At 46.4% G+C, this 18,697-nt stretch overlaps 2 protein-coding genes across 2 annotated transcripts; both read right to left on the reverse strand.

Moving 5' to 3' along the window:
* Positions 1-1,028: 1,028 nt before the first annotated feature.
* Positions 1,029-2,276, reverse strand: LOC136302481 (BMP-binding endothelial regulator protein-like). Its single transcript, XM_066205957.1, has 3 exons — positions 1,944-2,276; positions 1,178-1,441; positions 1,029-1,121 (listed from the first exon to the last, which is right to left on the reverse strand). Exons 1-3 carry the CDS (start codon positions 2,274-2,276, stop codon positions 1,029-1,031), a joined length of 690 nt encoding a protein of 229 aa, XP_066062054.1.
* A 981-nt stretch (positions 2,277-3,257) lies between these two features.
* LOC136302482 (IgGFc-binding protein-like) lies at positions 3,258-6,877 on the reverse strand. The gene is made up of 4 exons (XM_066205958.1): positions 6,442-6,877; positions 4,374-4,708; positions 3,462-3,684; positions 3,258-3,274 (listed from the first exon to the last, which is right to left on the reverse strand). The coding sequence occupies exons 1-4, from the start codon at positions 6,875-6,877 to the stop codon at positions 3,258-3,260; spliced, it is 1,011 nt and encodes a 336-aa protein (XP_066062055.1).
* Positions 6,878-18,697: the final 11,820 nt, after the last annotated feature.

Raw genomic sequence — 18,697 nt, forward strand, 5'->3', positions numbered from 1 at the left:
GGTGCCCATCGAAGGTACTGTAAGCCCCTGCCCCCAAAACCTGGCACTGTCTGCAGGTGCGGGGGTGGCACCCCAGCACCCCATCCTGCACTGTGCATTCCTCGTCACTGGAGCAGCCTGGAGTGGGGTGACACTCCAGCCCCCCATTTTCGGAGCAGACGCAGCGCTGAGTGCAGGGGGGCTCAGGGTAAAACTGCACCCCCCGGGGGTAGTAGCGGCCCTCCAAAACACAGCCACACTGGGGGAGGGGCACGCAGTGATCCCCACTCCGGAAAAATCCGGGATTGCAGAAACAACCTTCAGTGCATGTGGAGGCATCAGAGCAGTCCTGAGGTCCAGCTTCGCCTTGGCAGGTGGGGGGGCAGGGGGACCCGCAGAGCTCATAGTGCTGATTTGGGGGACACACGGGACCTGTCAGGAAGGGAGAAGGACAAAAATCCCCATGGACACAAAAAACTCCCTGCAAACCCTCAAAACCCTCATGGATACCCCAAATTCCCATGAATGCCCCAAAACTCCCCATGCAGGCCCCAAATTCCCAAACTCCCCAGGGACATCCCTAAACTCCCTTGTCTGAACTCCAAAGCCTCCCATCCAAACCTCAACACCCCCTCATGCAGATCCCAAACCCCCCATGGACACCCCAAAACTTCCACTGACACCCTAAAGCTCCCCATGGAGACCCAAAAATCCCTGGGAACACCACAAACCGGCCATGGACAGCCCAAAGCCTCCATAGACAGCCCCAACCCTCCTTCCGCCTGCCAGACACCTCAGAATCCTCCACGGACAGCCCAAAACTCCTTGCCTAACCCCTGTGTCCCTCTCTGCCCTCCAAAAGGCCCCCTACTCTCCCAAGGCCCCCAAGTCTCCCCATACTGCAGAAGGCAGTTGTGCGCCACGGCCGCACAGCAGCGCCCTGGCTCTGGCACGCAGCAACATAGGCGCCAATGGCCTGGCACACGGTGTCCTGGTGTCCCTCGTACAGGCAGGCATCAAAGAGACAGTCATCCAAGTAAGGGGTGGGGTCAATGATGTCGTGGCAGGCGGCAAAGGGCCCCCGTTTCTTCACCAGCAGCCCGCAGTGCTTGTCCCCACGGTAGGCACGTTTCTGGGCGTCGCTGCACACCTGGCAGCCCTCACTGCACCCAGGTGAGCACCCAGGGACATCGCCAACCTTCCAGCTGTCCCCCAGGTGCGTCTCGTCAGCACGGCGGCCATCGCGGGTGACAAAGTCATCATGGGGGTCGCCATTGGCATTGCCGCAGAGGCCGCAGACGGCGCCAGCATAGGTGTTGGGGACGATGACACGGGCATAGCTGTACCAGTCAAAAGTGACAGTGACACCCGCGTCAGTGGTGATGAAGCCGTGGACGCCACGGAGAGACACCTGGAGCTGCTGGTTGTGGGTGAAGGGAAGGTCCAACAGGACACCATTAACCTGGGAAAGAGAACCGTGGGTGGCATGAGGTCAAGACAATGAAGTTGAAACCCACCCAGGTGTCAAAGGATTACCTTGAAGACCACCTAGATGCCACATGATGACCTTGAAACCCACCTGAAGACCATACAATGACCTTGAAACCTTACCCAACGCCATAGAATGACCCTGAAACCCACCCAGATGCCACACAAGGGCTTTGTAGCCCACCAAGACACCATGCAATGACTTTGAAGCCTACCAAGGTGATTTTGTAGCCCACCCAGATGCCACCCCAATGACTTTGAAACCCACCTGAACACCATAGAAGGATCTCGAAACCCAATCAGATGCCTTGAAATTACTTCGAAACCCACCTAAACACCTTACAAGGACTTGAAACTCCACCCAGGTGTCATGTGATGACCTTGAAATGCACCTGAAGACCATACCATGACTTTGAGCCCTCCCCAGATGCCATGCAATGACTCTGAACCACCCCCATCATCTCCTTCATCCCTACCTTGACCTTCCGGGGATGTTCCTGGCTGAGGCTGAGGGTCATGTTGTACACCTCCATGGTGACCACCTTGGTGAAGGAGACCAGGTGGCTGCCACGGTGATTGTTCTCCACAGTGACGGCAAAGGGGATGAGGGTGGGGTCAGTGGAGCAGAGCCCAGCCAACAGGTAGACACAGGTACCCATAAAGTCGTAGCGGTGCCCATCGAAGGTGGTATAGTGGGGGTCACCAGTGGCCACGCAGATGGAGCGGCTGTTGGCCACGCACCGCCGCACGCCCTTCACCACCGCGCACACCTCACCCGGCTTACACCTGGAGTCCTTGCATACCACCATTCCCAGCTCCGTGTCACACCTGCATCTGGAGCGACAGGTCTCATCTCCCCAAAACTCCTCACCAGGGCGGTAGTAGCGGCCATCACGGGTGCAGCCACAGCGGGACACTGGTACGCACTGTCCGCCACCGAGCACGTGGCCAGTGTTACAGGCACAGGTCTCCACGCAGGGCTGGTCACAGGTGGTTGGACTGTCCCAGTCAGAGCAGGTGGCTGGACAGGCGTTGCCGCAGGGCTCATAGTGGCTGTTTTCAGGGCAAGGTAAGGCTGCAGGGGGAGGAAACTGGGGTGAGGGAGGGATTAGGGGAGTGGACAGCATTCAACAAAGTGGATGGGGATTGGGAAAGGCTCTCAAACATGGGGAAGGGTCTGGAAAACAAAAAGAGTCTGGATTGTAAGGAGGAAGGTCTGGGAAACATGGGAAGAGACTGGGACAAGTGGCATGAGGTGTGAGCCATGTGGCAAGGGGTCTGGGCCATGTGGCATGGGGTCTGGAATGCACAGGATGAGGTCTGGGACACAAGGATAAAGGCCTGGAATATGTGGCAAGGGTCTTGAAAATGCAGGATGGGTGTGGGATACATCTGGGACACAAGTGTAAGGGCCTGGCTCATGTGAGAAAGATCTGGAAAATGTGGTATGGATTCTTAGAAAGATGTGGTGAGTTCTGGGCCACAAAGAAGAGGCTGGAACACCAGAAGACAGTTCTGGAGAACTTGCAAGGATCACCTGAGGGATTTGAAGGCTTCAACCCAGGATGGATCCCACTCCATTCCCCTCCTCCCCCACTCTGGCTCCTTCCCTTCTCAAAGAAAACCCCAGCTCTTACGGCATCCTGATGGCGTCCTCCAGTCATGGACCACAGCTCCACGCTTCCGACACGTTGCCGCGTATGTCTCCAGCACCTGGCAGAGGATCGACCTCGCCCCATCACTCAGGCATAGGTCTGACAGGCAGCTGTGATAGAAGTCTTGAGGCTTCACTATGTTGTGACATGCTCTGAAAAGTCCCTGGAAGGATTTTTTGATGATCCCACAATATTGGTTCCTGCCATAAAGCTCCTTCTTATCCTCATCACACACTGGGCATGTTCCATCACAATAGTCCCAACAAATTGGGTCATTGGCCTCAGAGTCAGCACTTTTCCAGCTTTTGTCCCATGTGACAATGGCAGTGATGTTGTCACCAGCCTCGGGGATGTCGTTGAGGGGCTTGAGGTTGAAATTCCCGCAGAGGCCGCGGACATGGCGGAAGTAGCTGCTGGGGAGGTCGATCAGGAGGTGCCAGTTCCAGTCATAGGAGATCCGGAGACCAAAGTCTGTCTCCAGAGCAACACGGAGCCCACTGGGACGGACCCGCACCTTCCCATCTGCCAGGAGCACTGGGAGCAGCGTTACCTCCCCATTCACCTGCCGACGGCCCAACGTTCCCAGTTATCTCAATGTTTTATTCTCAACATACACCAATATTTTATTCCAAATGTACCCTAATATTCTATTCCCCACATAGCCCCATTCTTTATTCCCAGCATATTCCAATGCTAAATTGCATCATATCCCAACATTTTACATCTTACATATCCCAACATTATATTCCTGCCATATTTTGCTACTGACATACCCCAACATTCTCTTCCCACTATGACCCAATGTTTTATTCCCAAAATATCCAAACACCCCAGAGTATTTTATCCCTGCTGCATCCCAACATTTTATTCCTGAAATACCCAAATATTTTATTCTCTAGACACACCAACATTTTATCCCAGTTTATCTCAACATCTTATTCCTGGCATATCCTGTTTTATTGCTGACATACCCCAACATTTCATTCCTAACAAATCCCAACATCTTATTCCAAGCTTATCACAACATTCTGTTCCTGAAATTTCCAGATATTCTCTTTTCCATATTTTGCTCCCACCATTTCTCAACTTTTTATTCCTGACATATCCAAACATTTTATTCCCAAAATATCCCAACATTTCAACAATCCATCTCCCAATCTGACTGATTTATCCCAAAATAACATTGGCACTGGCTGGATGAAGCAAAAAGTGGGGGAAAAGCCCAAAATCTCATATTTCCACCCAACTCACCCGGACTTTTCCAACTTCATTCCGGCGGAAGGAGATGCGTTGTCCGTAGACGTCAACATTGACCAAGGAGACATAGGACACAGATTGGATCCCGCCACGGATATCATTCTTGGCCTCAACCCTGAAGGGCACCACCAGCCCAGGGTCATTTCCATGGGATTCGGCCATGGTGTAGGTGCAGGTTCCTTGGAAGTCGAAGTCAAGGCCGTCGAAGGTGCGGAAGTGTGGGTCACCCCATGCCCAGCACGTGGCAACCAGGGCCGGGACACAGCGGGATTGGGCACCGTGGGGCCGGCAGCGCTCCTTGGGGCGGCAGTGCAGGGACTTGCAGGGGTCTGGGAGGAGAGGGAGAGCGGGATGAGCCATGGGCTGGGTGAAATAGGAGATAAACACTGCAGGAAGCCATGGGCTGGGGAAAAGGATAGGGAAAAAATTGGGGGTAACTCACATGAGAGAGAAAACTCTGAGATGAGAAAGACCACGGAATAGGAAAAATCACCGTATGGAAGAAATTATGGGAACAGTAGTGGAATGAACCATGGGAGAAATCATGGGATGGAAAACCATGGGAAAGACCACGGGAAAAACAATGAGAAAAACCATGGGAAAGACCACAGAAGAAGCCATGGGATGGGAGAAACCTTAGGAGAAACCATCAGAAGAATTGCCCCATCCCTGAGGCTTAGTGACACACGCAGGATTCTGTTCCCTCCACCTCCCTTTCCCTTTTTTTCCACAGTCAACCCCTCAAGCATCCCCAGATCCACTTTGCATCTAAAGTCCCCTTTTCCCTCATTTTTCCTCACTTTTATTGATGCATCCCAAGACCCCTTCCCGGATTTCGCAGGATTCGTCCTCAGTGCAAGTGTGCTCATGGCAGTTAAGGCCCTGGCCAGGGACACAGGTGCAACGGCGCTGGCAGTGATCCCTGAAAAGCATCTCATGGGGCGGTGGGGAGGGAGAAGGGAGAAAGGGAAACCCATGAAAATAGGGGATATAAAGAAAAAATGCAGAAAAAAAGGGCATAAATGGAGAAGAATAGGGAAAATAGTGAATAAATTGCAAGGCAAAGGGATGTACATACTTACCTTTCCTATAAATAGAGGAAAAGGGGGAAATGCAGGGAAAAAAAGACATAAATGCATAAAAATAGGGGGGAAATGCTGGGGAAAAGCATAATTATAGGAAAAATGTGGGAAATGCAGAAAAAGAAATGCAAATGTATAACAGGGAGAAATACAGGCAAGAAAAAAGATTTCACTGCCTAAAAATAGAGGAAAAGAAAGGAAATGCAAGAGAAATATGACATAAAAATAGGGGGATGGAAAGGGGAAAAATGGTGGGAAAATGAGATAGAAAAATAGGGGGAAATGCAAGAAGTAAAGGTGTAAATGCATAAAAATAGGGGGAAATTAATTTTTAATGGGGGAAATTAACTTTTAAAATGTAAATACATTAGGCTAGGAAAAAAGAAAACAACATGAAAACAGGTAAATGCAGAAAAATAGGAGAGAAGAGAAAACAAATGAGGAAAAATATAGCTAAAGACATAAAAATAGAAGAAGGAAGAAGGAAATGAAAGAAAAAAGGAAGCAAATGTATAAAAATAGGGAAAAAATGAAGGGAAAAAAGACATAAATGCCTAAAAACAGGAAAAAAGGGCAGAAATACTACCTTATAGTATTCCTCATCGCTAAAGCATCCGCAGTGCTCCTCAGGAATGCAACTGTGTCCATCAAAGACAAAGCCCTGATGGCACTGGCAGCCCTCAGTGCAGGTTTGGGGACAGGTGGTGGCATTTCCAGCACAGGTGTTGGCACAAGTGTTAGTGCAAATGGAGTAGGTGCTGTTGGCTGGGCAGGTGAGGGCTGGAATTTTCATGGAATCATGGCTTGAGTTGTATTGGAAGGGACCTTTAAGCTCATCCCATCACCCCATGGTGTCACCACTGTCACCCACACCCAAACAGGGAACATTCCCCGCCTGTGCCCCCCCAAACTCCAGTATCACCTGGAGATCTTCCCAACCCCAAACAGGACATTTTCCCCTGTGCCCTCCCAAAACTCACGGCAGAAGGATGGTGTCCTCCAAGCCCCCACAGTGACTCCGGCATGTTGGCACATGGTGACATAGCTCTGGATATTCTGGCACAGGACATGCGTGTCCCCTCCCATCATACAGAGGTCATGGATGCAGGATTGGGAATACGGGATGGGGTCAATCATGCGATGGCAGGAGCCAAAGGGACCTTCGGGGGCCATGAGGAGGCCACAGTAGTTGGGTCTTTGGAGGACTGCCACTTTCTCCTCTGGGCAGGTGGGACACTCATCCTTGGGACAGGTGTCATCGCAAGGCGTGTCTGTTGTTTTCCATGCAGATCCAAAGGCTGTTGCATCTGGAGCCAGTTGGCCACTGGAGAGCTGGAAATCGTCATTGCGTTGGCCATTGTAGTTGCCACAGAGGCCACACAGGTGCCCCATGTAGGTCTGGGGGACTGTGACCATCACGTGCTGGACAAGGTCATAGTGGACAACGAGGCCGAAATCAGTGCGGAGCAGGACACCTGTCCCATGTACATAGACCTGGACCTGTCCCTCTCTCAGGATGGTGGGGAGGTGGTGGGAGATGGAATCCACCTGGGATAGAGAAGGAAGAGTCCTCCAGTGAGAAGGTGAGACAAAAAATTTTGGGAAAACATCTTCCAAACAATATTCTGACACATTTGTGGATCCCACTTGGAAGGAAAAGTTCGGACAAGAATGGATTAGTCTTGCAGATGGAGTGAGGGCTCCCCTCATCAAGGAAGCACAGATTTGCGGCTGATTGAGGTAGAACAAAAAATTTAGGGAAAACACTTTCCCACCAAAGTTTTAGTGCATTTACAGACCTTGCTTACAAAGAAAGGTTGGCAGGAGTATGGACTGGGCTTGGAGATGGGCTGAGGTGTCTCTTGCATCAAGGAAACCCAATTTGGGGGGCATCCCATGAGATCTGGAACATCAAGTGCCACCTTACCATGACATCTGCCCTCTCTCCTTGTTTCAAGGTCAAGGTGACCCCATAGACTTCCACAGACAATGCTTGTATCCCAGAGACCTTCCCCTTCTGCTGCGCCTCCTTCTGGATTGTGACAGTAAATGATGTCGCGTTGTCACCTGTGCAGGTCTGGGTGAGGATGTAGGAACAAGTACCAGTGATGTTGAAGGCCATCCCATCAAAGCTGACATAGGTGTGGTCACCTGTGGCCACGCAGGTGCTGGACACCTGCAAGGGACACTGGAAGACACCATCAATGACCTTCCCAGGGCGGCCATCAGGACAGGAAGTATTTTGGCACTTCACAGTGCCACCAGAGAGGCACTGGCATATCTCCTGCTCTGTGGGGTAGAACGTCTCCCCCTCTTTGTAGTAGACTCCGTGGTGGCTGCAGCCACAGTGGGACGTGGGGACGCACTCATCGCCGCTGAGCATGAAACCATCCTGACACGTGCAGCCCTCACGGCACCGCCCTGGGCACGTGGCAGAGTCAGCGCCACAGGTGTGCTGGCAGGTGTGCGAGCAGAGCTCATAGGAGCTGTTGGAAGGACAGGGAATATCTGCCGGGAGACAATGGGATTCCTGAGGAACCAGGAAATTCCAAGCCAAATCCTGGAAATTTCCTGGAATTCAGGAGCAAACTTCACCAAATACAGAGATTTTTAGCCCAGTTTCATGGCAAATCCTCAATTTTCCTCCCTGCGGATGTGATGAGGGGCATCATCAAATGATGACCCAATGATTATCTGATGACGATCCAATGATCATCCATAAAGAATATGCCAGCCCATTACAATAGGAATTCTTACTGCTAAACCACCCAATTTCCCACATTTTCATGGAGAAAAATGCAACATTCACCCAAAGAATTGCTCCACACTGGGTCCTCAACTGACCTCCAAGCTGGATCCCTTTAACACAATTCCACTATTTTTGGTGCATTTTTTGGTGGTTGGCCCGCTAAATTATCCATTTTGTAGCCAACACCAGGAAACTGGAGATTTAGAAGGGGTTACTTATTCCAGATGAGACAGCTACCTTAGGAAGGGTTTATTTTGGGTGGATTATGGGATCAACCAAGAGTTTGGGTGGAATTCCCACTGGATTCACACCCACCTCTGGCTTGTTCATACATGGATTTGGAGCAGACTTGCAGATCCTCTGGATACTGCTGAAGGAAAATCCCTCCCATTATCCCAACTTACAGCAGAAATTATCTGTCCTCCACCTCCCAATGGACACACCAGCAGTCTGGCATCTGGTGGCGTAGAGGGCAATGATTGCACACATCCCTTCTTCCTGATCAGGGAACAGGCAGGAGTCATGGATGCAGCTCTGGAAGTACTGGTGGGCATCAACATGACCATGACATGCTCCAAAAGGTCCATCCGCTTCCAAAATAATTTCACACCCCTTCCCAGATACTTGCTGTTGAAGCCGGGAAGGTGCAACAGTGCTGGAACATTCCACTGTTGACCTCTCACCACATCCTGGGACATCTGTGACCTTCCAGCTGCTCCCAAAGGCATCTGGGTCTGATGTCACATGTCGTCGCTGGCGGCGCCATTGTAGTTCCCACAGAGCCCACACAGGGCGTTGGCGAAGCCACTGGGCACTGTGACGGTGACGTGGCTGTACCAGTCGCAGGTGACAACGAGGCCAAAATTGGTCTCTACCACCACGTCCTGCCCGTCACGATAGAAAACAATCTTTCTTTCACTGTAGCGATATGGGAGATTGACTAACTGCTCATCAATCTGGAGAGAAAACCATAAAAAGTGATCAAATTTGGAGTCTGATGGTAAATTCCAACTATTTTCAACAGCCAGAGCAATCAAAAAGCATTGATTTAATTAAATTTTGAATTGAATTAAATTTGGGATTTAAGAGGGTGAGAAGGTCCAAGTCCCAAGAGGAGGCTGATCAACCACTCATTGATCTGGGGAGAAAACCATAAAAATTGATAACTTTTGGGTCTGATGGCAAATTCCAATTCCGCTTTCAACAGCTGGAACACCCAAATGACATTGATTTTATTACATTTCAGATTTAAGCACTTGTTAATGGGATGAGGTTTGGGATGAGGTGCAGAATGTGGTGAAAAGATAAGGGATCATTCCCTAAACTCACCATGATTTTTCCAGGGTGTTCCCTGCTGATGCTGATGGTTTTGTTGTAGACTTTGACTGTCACCACAGCAATGGATGACATGAGCTTGTCACACCAGTGGCCATTCTGCACCAATACCTGGAATCCCACCAAATTTGGGGTGTCCTCACATAACCCAACCAACAGGTAGGTACATGTCCCCTGGAAGATGAACCTCTTGCCATCAAAGGTCTCGTAGTGGGTGGCTCCAACAGCAGTGCAGACCCCAGAAATTTTGGGATAACAATCCTGGATCCCCTCCTCCACTCGGCATTCCTCCTTGGCGCCACAACCAGAATCCCGGCACACCGCCTGCCGCTGCTCCGCGTCACAAACGCAGCGTTGGGTGCAGGTGAGGTCACCCCAAAATTCCTCACCAAGGCCACGGAAGAGACCCCGAAAGACACAGCCACATTCAGAGGGGGGCATGCAGGTGTTGCCATCAAGGACAAGGCCCTCATGGCACACGCAGGTGTCCACGCAGGTGGTGACAGCAGTGCAGCTGGATGACACAGCAGGAATGTTGCAGGTGGCAGGGCAGGCAAGGCCACAGGTGCTGTAGGTGCTGTTGGGCGGGCAAGTGAGAGCTGGACAGGGAGGGAGACAGTGGTCAGGGTGCAGTGGCACATGGCAGGAGAGACTTCTTTGACTATCTACACAGATATCCTGGAGGCTCCATAGGTTTTCTGAAGTCTCCACAGACTTCCTAGGCCTTCCACCTGGACTTTCTGGAGTCTGTATGGAATTCCATGGCCTTCCTGCCTGGATCTGCTGCCATAACCTTTCCCAACCCATGATCCCATGGATCTTCAGTCCCACATTAATTAGGTTCCGCCCACCCCAAGGAGTATTTTACCCAACCACCCTCTACTCATGACATCCCACTGTTGTCCTCCAATCGGAAACATTGATCCCCTCCTCCTGGCAGTCATCAGCATAGATCTGGAGGGCGTGGCACAGCACATCATGACGTCCCTCATTGGCACACAGGTCATTGATACAGTTCTTCACGTAGATATTGGGCCTGATAGTGTCATGACATGACTGGAACGGCCCAGAATGATGGGACAACTTCCCACACCAGGTTTCTGCCTTGTATGCCACCACCTGGTCCCATCTGCACCGCCCACAGTCGCCGTCGCAGGTGTCCTGGCAGCAGCCACTCTCACTGGCCACCTTCCAGCTCCTCCCCAGCTCCACAATATCCCACACCTGTTTTCCATCAGGAGAGAGGGCGTCATCTTGGGGGTCCCCGTTGTTGTTCCCACACATTCCGCAGACTTTTCCAGAAAGAGTAGCCGGAAGCTTGATCACTACATGATCGTCCCAGTTGTAGAGGACCTTCAGGTTGAAATTCGAGTGGATCAACATGGATTTACCCTTCTGGTAGATGCGGAGCTTCCCATGGGAGAGGGAGATGGGGAGGCGCGAGCGGAGGTTGCTCACCTGCAGGACAACAACAACCATCAACACAACCAAAACCCATCAAAATTGGGCAATACATGGAGATGAAGAAGACAGGAAGTGTTTTCATGCAAGGGTTACCTGCACACCAGCAAATCCTGAAATTATTTAGGAAAAGACCCTCAAGATCATTGCTAAATATGGAATTGCAGTGAAATTCCATGACATTACTTGGAATTTGGGAATGATGATGGTTTTTTGCTTACCCTCACCATCCCGTTCTCTGACCGGACAGCAGTGACAGTGATGTTGTCAACATGGACGGTGATGGACCCGATGGAGGAAACTTTGGAGTTCTCCTTTTTCTCCTTTTTGACTTCAACAGAGAAGGCAGGAAGGGTAGGATCCGGATTGCAGATGGTGGTCAAGGTGTAGGTACATGTTCCCATGAAATCAAAGGATTTTCCATCAAAACTCCGGTAGTGTGGCCCGCCAGCGAGCCAATAGATGGAGAAAATCTCCTGGATGCACTCCGGTTGTCCATCCACCATCTCACACCTCTCCTCGCATACCAAATCCTCACAGGAGAGCGGTATGGGGACTGAAAAGGAGGGGAAGCCCTGTGAATGGTCAACTGGACAACACCCAACCATTGGAGTGATGCAACAATGGACTGACTGTACTCACTGGCAGCACAGAGCCCAGGGAAGCCGTATCCAGTGTGACTCTGGAACCCAAACACCAGGAGGCCAATAGGCACCTGCGAGTTCTCGGCGCTCTGCATCGTTGCGCTCACGGTGATGCTGGCCCAGGAGAAATCTGTGCCAGGAATGGCCTGCCATGCCACGGTGTTGTCTGGCCAATGGTTGAGGGTGGTAGTGGCAGTGGCAGTGGTGGGTGCAATGAGGATGGCATGGTTATTCTGGCTGGGCACGTTGCTGAAGCGGAATGCAGTGCAGTGAGCGTTGACAGGTGGGACAACAAGGAGGAAGGGATCTTGCCAAGATGACCCGCTGAAGAAAAACACCACCTGCACTGCCACCACAGCACTGATGTACAGGTGGGAGTTACGGTTCACCACAAACGTCTGCACCGCCCCTGCCACCATGGCTACAGTGGCATTCCCGCTCCCGGTGTTGTAGGTGATGGTGTTGTCTTCATCCGTCACCACATAAACAAAGTCAGCGCCTGCCTGCAGCGGGTTCGGTGGCACCACATAGGTCCTCCCCCACACTGTCATTGGCAGGAGCTGCTCCACCACGAAGTCAAAGCCAGCAGACACCTTGACACAGGTGTGGCCACTGAGGACGGCCACAGGGGTGTCGGACATCACGACTTTGCCAGTGAAGTCCTGGCTGCTCTGGAGCTGCAAGCTGTGGTAGGGCTGCAGGAACAGGTGCAGCACGGCACCAGGGATGTAGGTGGCCCCGGCATAGTGGAAAGTGGTGGTGGTGGTGATGCTGACAGCGGTGGTGGTGGCGCCGGCGGCCACCACAAACTCGGCCATGCCATAAGTGTTGTTCCCAAGGGGTGTCACCACGTAGTACCTGGTGCCCAGACTCTCCACAGGCAGGAGGGCAGTGGCACCCACGGTGTAGCCTTTGGTGCTGACAGCCACCACGGAGATGTCAGCGCTGGCCTGGACCACCAAGGTTTTATGGGAAGTGCGGCTTCCAGTGAGTTCCAGGTTAGCGGGGAGGGGCAAGGGCACAGTGACATCTGGCCTCAGGGTGACATTCTGGGTGATGGAGCCGCCACGAAGTGTCACCGACACCTGGGTGTCGTCAGGGCCATAGGAAGTGAGCAGCAGCTGCAGGTAGGCGCTAGAAGACTCATCATCATTCTGTGGGAACACGGCCAGGAACTCCCGGCCCCGGTAGCTGGCACTGGAGAATGCTGGGAAAACAGGGGGAAAACGGGGCCTTGGTTAATTTTTATATCAACCAAGGGGGTTGAATAAAGGGGCTTTTATATTTTTATATTGATTTTTAATATCAATTTTATATGTGTTTATATACCAATTTTCCTATTTTATAGTAGGAATTGTACTGACATTACTTTAAAGATATGACTGCAGTATCCAATTTATAAAGTCTCTTTTTACATACAATCATAATAGAAATTATATTTAGTTTATTATGTTAATAAACAACATTTGAATAAAACTACAAATATTAATGTATAAATATTAAACTCTTATTTATATGTTCTATTGACAAAATATTAAAATACATCAATGTGTTAATAATATGAAATAATGTGTCATTAACTAATATTAATTCTATAAAATACTCTCCCTAATACAACAATATGACTAGGTATTTATACTGTTATATCACGTGTTATTGATACATTAATATTATTATGTAATACCCTTTAGGATACTACTAATTATTAGCACACTGATAAAATATTAATAATATAGGACTCATATATCAGTAAAAACACGTCAATTACTTTTTTAGCCTGTTACTGTATTATTATACTTGTTATCCAGTATATAACTTGGTTATATAGTTTTCTATGTTATTATTATACAGATCTATTAATTATAACACTGTAATGTTCAATAGTTCTATTTAAATATACAGTAGTAATTTTTCCATTATTTTGTACCTAATTTTAATAGAATATCAGCAAAGATTTAATCCAAATCCATAATTATTAAAAATAATTAAAGTAACACAATAATAACTGCTGTGATTATTGAATTTATTTCAGTATTAATCATAATAGAAAACAAATTTACATGCTATTTTTATAATTACATACAACAGTAGATAATTCATATTTCCTCTATTAAAATATTCAGATAATGACTTTAAATTATTTTATTTCTTGTTTCCATAGAAACGGTTTGGGGAAAAAAAAAACCTCTAGAAATCAATCAAAAATAAGCAATAAGGAGCAAAAATACAAAGGTAGATAATATATTTTAGGCCAGAATATAATTAATATACCATTACATTATACTATATTGCAATGTAATCTATCATTATATGTAATTAATGTAACAATTATAATAGTGTCTATTACATTCTAACACAAAAATAATATATAACTGCGTTAGTAAATTTTATATTCATTCATTGCATGCAGTTATAATTACATTACAATACAATAACATAATGTCATTCATAAAATATAATGCAACTCTATGTCATAGTACACTGTAAAATAATCTACAGATGTATATATTATATTTATAGTAATATCTATTCTATATTTTATAATTACCTCTCAATAACTGGATATAGTTGCATATAATAGCAATATATAGTGTGCCATATTAATAAACACACTAATATATTATATGAATACAAAATATTAAAATGTTTTTATATTTCACATCTTTTATACATCCATATAAACATTTAAATAATTTTGTACTGAATTGTCATAGAAATTCTTACTAAAGAATGCAAATCAAGAGTAATAATACTAACAACATAATTATAGAACAATAGGTCATACATTGTATTTTTAATATAATTACAGAAAAGATTATATTGTACATTCATATATAACTATTATAGTCTGTGCATATTAATAATATATCCACAACATATAAAATTATAGGTAAGTATTAATAAGCAATTGTTGTCCTATTAGTCAATAGTATGTTATTCAATTACACTATTTAATTGTATTAGCCAATTAAAATTTTAGGTATTTTATATAAGTAGAAATATAGATATGGATATAGATAAAATATATAAAAATAAATAAAAGTAAAAATAAACAAATAAAAGATACTTTGAAATGATTAAAAATATTTTCAGGTATTTTTAAAATGTTACAAAACAAAAAAATACCCCTTTTATGCCCCAAAATAAGTCAAAAAGAGTGGTTATCCTCCTGAATTTAAAAAAAAAAAAAGGAATTTTTTAGATATTCAGGATAAAAAACCATCAAAATGAAATAAAAATTGATTAAAACTCGGTCTATATATAAAAATCTATGATAAAGATTTTTTTAAATTGAAAAAATAGGTAATTGTGAATGTTGGGTAAAAAAAGCATAATTCTGGTGATTTTTTTTGGAAAAAAAATGGAATCTCAATGTTTTGAGGGAAAAAACTTGGAATAAAGAGGTTTGACTGTGAATAAAAAATAGGATTAAAGGAAGCTTCCTGAAGTAATACATAAAAAAGGGTTTTTAAGGGTTTTTTTACAGGGGGATTTTGAAGAAAAATCAACAGGGAAATGAGCAATTAGGATTTTAAGAATTAGAACAGAGTGAATGAGGTTTTTTCTTTAAAAAAACTTGAAACCTAAAACAGAGTTCAAGAGGGCTTTTTATTCCCCTCAATGAATAAATTTTAAAAATAAATTTTAAAAAAAGAATTAAAAAATATTAAGGGAATAAAAGGTTTTTTTCTTTAAAACACTATCTAAAATTGGGTTGATAAGAGGTTTTAATGAAAATTGGAAAAAATAGGAAAATACGAAATAAAAGGGGTTGTGGTTTTTAAATACCAACTGCTTTTATTAACAAAGACCAAATAAAAGAACTTTTTTCATTAAAAAAGCCTTTTTAAAAGTAGATCTTTCCCCCCCCCCAAAAAAAAAAAATACAATTCCAGCATATAGCTTTTGGGTTTTTTTCCTGGGAAAACACTAAAACTCATCATTAGAATTTTAGCTCACAAAAAAAAAACAAAAAAAAACAAAAAAAAAACAACAACAAAAACACCATACGAAGAAACCCACAACCAAAAAGTAAACTGAAATTAGCAGGACAAAGTGCACTTTTTAATTTTTTTCTGTAGAAAGTGAGGAAAAACGGGATTTTTCTATTGAAATTATTGAGGCGTTCATGAAAAAGAAAAGATTCCAAAGGCGTTTGGATTTAAAATAATTAAAAGGGCTTTTTTGCTAAAAATAATAAATCTGCAGCTGAGAGGTTGTTGGAGAAAATACAAAATGAGGGAAGAGGGGAATTTTCACACAAAAACAAGCCCAGGGATTCAGGATTTCATTTTATATGCTAAAAAGCCTGGTAATAAGTACAAAATCCAGGAAATTTGGGGATTTTGTGTGGAAAACAGAGGGTTTGCTTACCACAAAAGGGAAGGAGGAGGAGCCACCAGATCCCATCTTGTGCCATCCCTGTGAAAAAACACTCAAAATCACTAAAAATCATTATTTTATGGGGAAAATCCATGTGAGCCCTGAGAGGTGTCTCCAAAAGCCTCAAATAACACCCAAATTACCCCAAAACACCTTTCAGTACCCCCAAATGCATTTTTTCACCCCATGGAAATGTCTTGGGGATTATTTTGGCCCCCACTGACCCCAAATCCACTCCAAACATTCCAAACTCCATGAATTTTGTCCATAATTCCCCAAATTTGGATACAAATGGTTTTTCTTCCCAAATTGCCGCATTTTGGGTCAAGTGTTTTTTTTTCCTCAACCCCTCCCCTTGTGGTCAAAATGGAATTAAACAGCTGAGGCAACCATCACTCCCCCCATCCTCCCCACCCCCCCTGGCTTCAGGCCGCATCAGTCTCTATCTTCATCAGATTCACTTAAAAACCAGATTAATTTAAACTCAAATCACCAAGATTCCTGTCAAAATGAGGTTAAAATGCTGACACAGCCTTCCTGCCAAGCCATCCCCTTGATGCCACCACAATACACCATTTCCACCAAATCCACACTAAAATTTTACGGAAAGGATGATTTCTTCCCCAAATCCCACCAGTTTTGGTCAAAATGGCTGTTTTGTGCCCAACATCCCCCAAATTGGGATCAAAAATGGGGATCAACATGCAGGAAAACACTTCATTCACCTGCTCCCACACAAACCCTCCCAAATGTTCAATTTGGCCTCAAAAACGGGGGAAAATACTCACCAAATTTTGGGCATGAAGGCAAAAAATCTGAAATTTGGGGGAAAAGTGCACAAAAATGGCAAACTTCAGAGATTTGGGGGAAACGGGCAAAAAATAAAAAAAACTTGGGATGGGGGAAAAAATGTGTTTAAAGCCCAACATTTTGGAAGAAAAAGGGTTACTTGGGGATTCCCAAGAAGGATAAAATTATGAAACTTGCGGGGGAAAGGGAGCAAAAGCCATAAAACAGGGGAAGGGAAAGGGTTAAAAATCTGAAATGTGGGCAGAAAAAAGCCTCAATTTCTGCCCTTCCCCAAACAATGAGGAAAACCAGGAAGAAACGGGGAATGAAGCCTCCCCACTCACCAGCCCCTTGGCTCTTCAATTCCTGGGATCCTGCAGACACAGAGTGTTTGTCCAAAATCACTCCTTTTATACCCAAAGAAAAACACCCAAGCCACAGCCAAACCCTGCAGATTTGGGCAGATTCAGCAGAATTTCAGGATGGGGGGGAGGGGCCAAAGGGGCATGACCCACAGCTCCAGAGAATCTGGGAACTGGCAGCTGGGTCCTGTCATGGATGGGACATGAGAGGAATGGAACCCACCGTGAAAAGTGTGAGTGCCACAGGGACGTTGTGACAGGGGTGGAACCCACAGGGATTCACAACAGGTGTGGGACCCACGGCAATCATCCCAAATTCCCTGAACTCCCAGAATCACTGTCCCCATGGTACCCTCTGGCCCCATGACCCTGGGGGAAGGACAGACCAAACCCAGATGTTTTTACCCAAAATTAATGACCCGAGTCCCAGAGGGGAATTCCAGGGAATGGGAAATTCTGGCCCAAATGACTGAAAAAGCGGAAGAAAATCAGCTGGAGCCAGGAGAGACGATGGCAAACAGCGAATTGAAGGGCTTTTGTCTTAAAATGAAGACGTAAAAATGAGGAATCCCTGAACCCCACAGAGATCCTCAAAATTGTCCAGAGACAGAGACCTCCCAACCTCCTTCAGGGACCCTGTAGTAGTTTGAAGGCAAAACAAATGAGAAGCTCCAAGTCAGAGATACAATTTAATAGGAAAAAAGGAAAGAAAGTAAAATAAAATAGATGCAATAATACAAAAGACCACTGACAGAGTCAGAATACAACCTGAGTGTAGTGAGGGAAGCAGTCCAGATGAGGTGGTCTTCCTGAAGCAGTGATCCTGTAGAAAGGTCTGGTAGCTCGGGTCCTCTGGGAATCCAGTGGGTAAGCGCCCCTCTGGTGTTCAGAGTCTCAGCTTATATCCAGGCTGGAATGCTTGGTTTCTCCCTCTGGGCGGAGCATCTCACAATGGGATGGTGAGTCATGTGATAAGGCCTGATGGGCCCATTAACAGGAGGTAGTCCAGGAGGGGGTTATCTGTGAGCTGTGTAGCAAAGGTGCTGATGGGCCCATTAACAGAAGATAAGCCAGAGTGGAGGAGGCAGGGAGCACTGCCTCACCTGGTTTCAACAGTTCATTAAGATGGTGATAGAATATACTTCAACCCAGGACAGACCCCCAAAACCACATGGGGATCCCCCAAAACTACCCGGGGACCCCCTCAGCCCTCTCAACTCCCCAAACCACAAGGTCCCTGCATGGAGATGGGAGTCCCTGGGGGCTGTTGGGGGTCCCTGGAAGGGTTTTGGGGTTCCTGACAAATGACACGGAGAAGGGAAATTTTCACTTGCCCTGAAGGTGCCGGATGGAGCTTAAAGACTAACTGGCAAAAACGATGAAAGGATGTCAAGGTACGCACAGTGGATCACAAGCATAGCTGAAGCCAGTGGAGAAATAGGTAATGAGGAATGTAGTGGGGTTTTTGTCCTCATGTACCAAGAAGGAACAGTGCATGCCCAAGGAACACATT

The sequence above is a fragment of the Chamaea fasciata genome, unplaced genomic scaffold (genome assembly GCF_029207755.1).
Source record: "Chamaea fasciata isolate MVZ Bird 193981 ecotype frontalis unplaced genomic scaffold, bChaFas1.0.hap1 SCAF_29, whole genome shotgun sequence".
NCBI classification, from domain to species: Eukaryota; Metazoa; Chordata; class Aves; order Passeriformes; family Sylviidae; genus Chamaea; species Chamaea fasciata.

Excerpts from the sequence above, each read along its gene's own strand:
- LOC136302482 (XM_066205958.1), bottom strand. The coding sequence starts at position 6,877 with ATGGTCACAGTCCCCCAGACCTACATGGGGCACCTGTGTGGCCTCTGT. Across the intron at positions 4,709-6,441 it reads GAGGACACCATCCTTCTGCC|ACCCCTGCAAGTCCCTGCAC; the intron begins GTGAGTTTTGGG and ends CTCTCCTCCCAG. Across the intron at positions 3,685-4,373 it reads ATGAAGTTGGAAAAGTCCGG|GTGAATGGGGAGGTAACGCT; the intron begins GTGAGTTGGGTG and ends GGCCGTCGGCAG.
- LOC136302481 (XM_066205957.1), bottom strand. The coding sequence starts at position 2,276 with ATGGTGGTATGCAAGGACTCCAGGTGTAAGCCGGGTGAGGTGTGCGCG. Across the intron at positions 1,442-1,943 it reads AACATCCCCGGAAGGTCAAG|GTTAATGGTGTCCTGTTGGA; the intron begins GTAGGGATGAAG and ends TCTCTTTCCCAG. Across the intron at positions 1,122-1,177 it reads ACCTGGGGGACAGCTGGAAG|CGACGCCCAGAAACGTGCCT; the intron begins GTTGGCGATGTC and ends CCAGGTGTGCAG.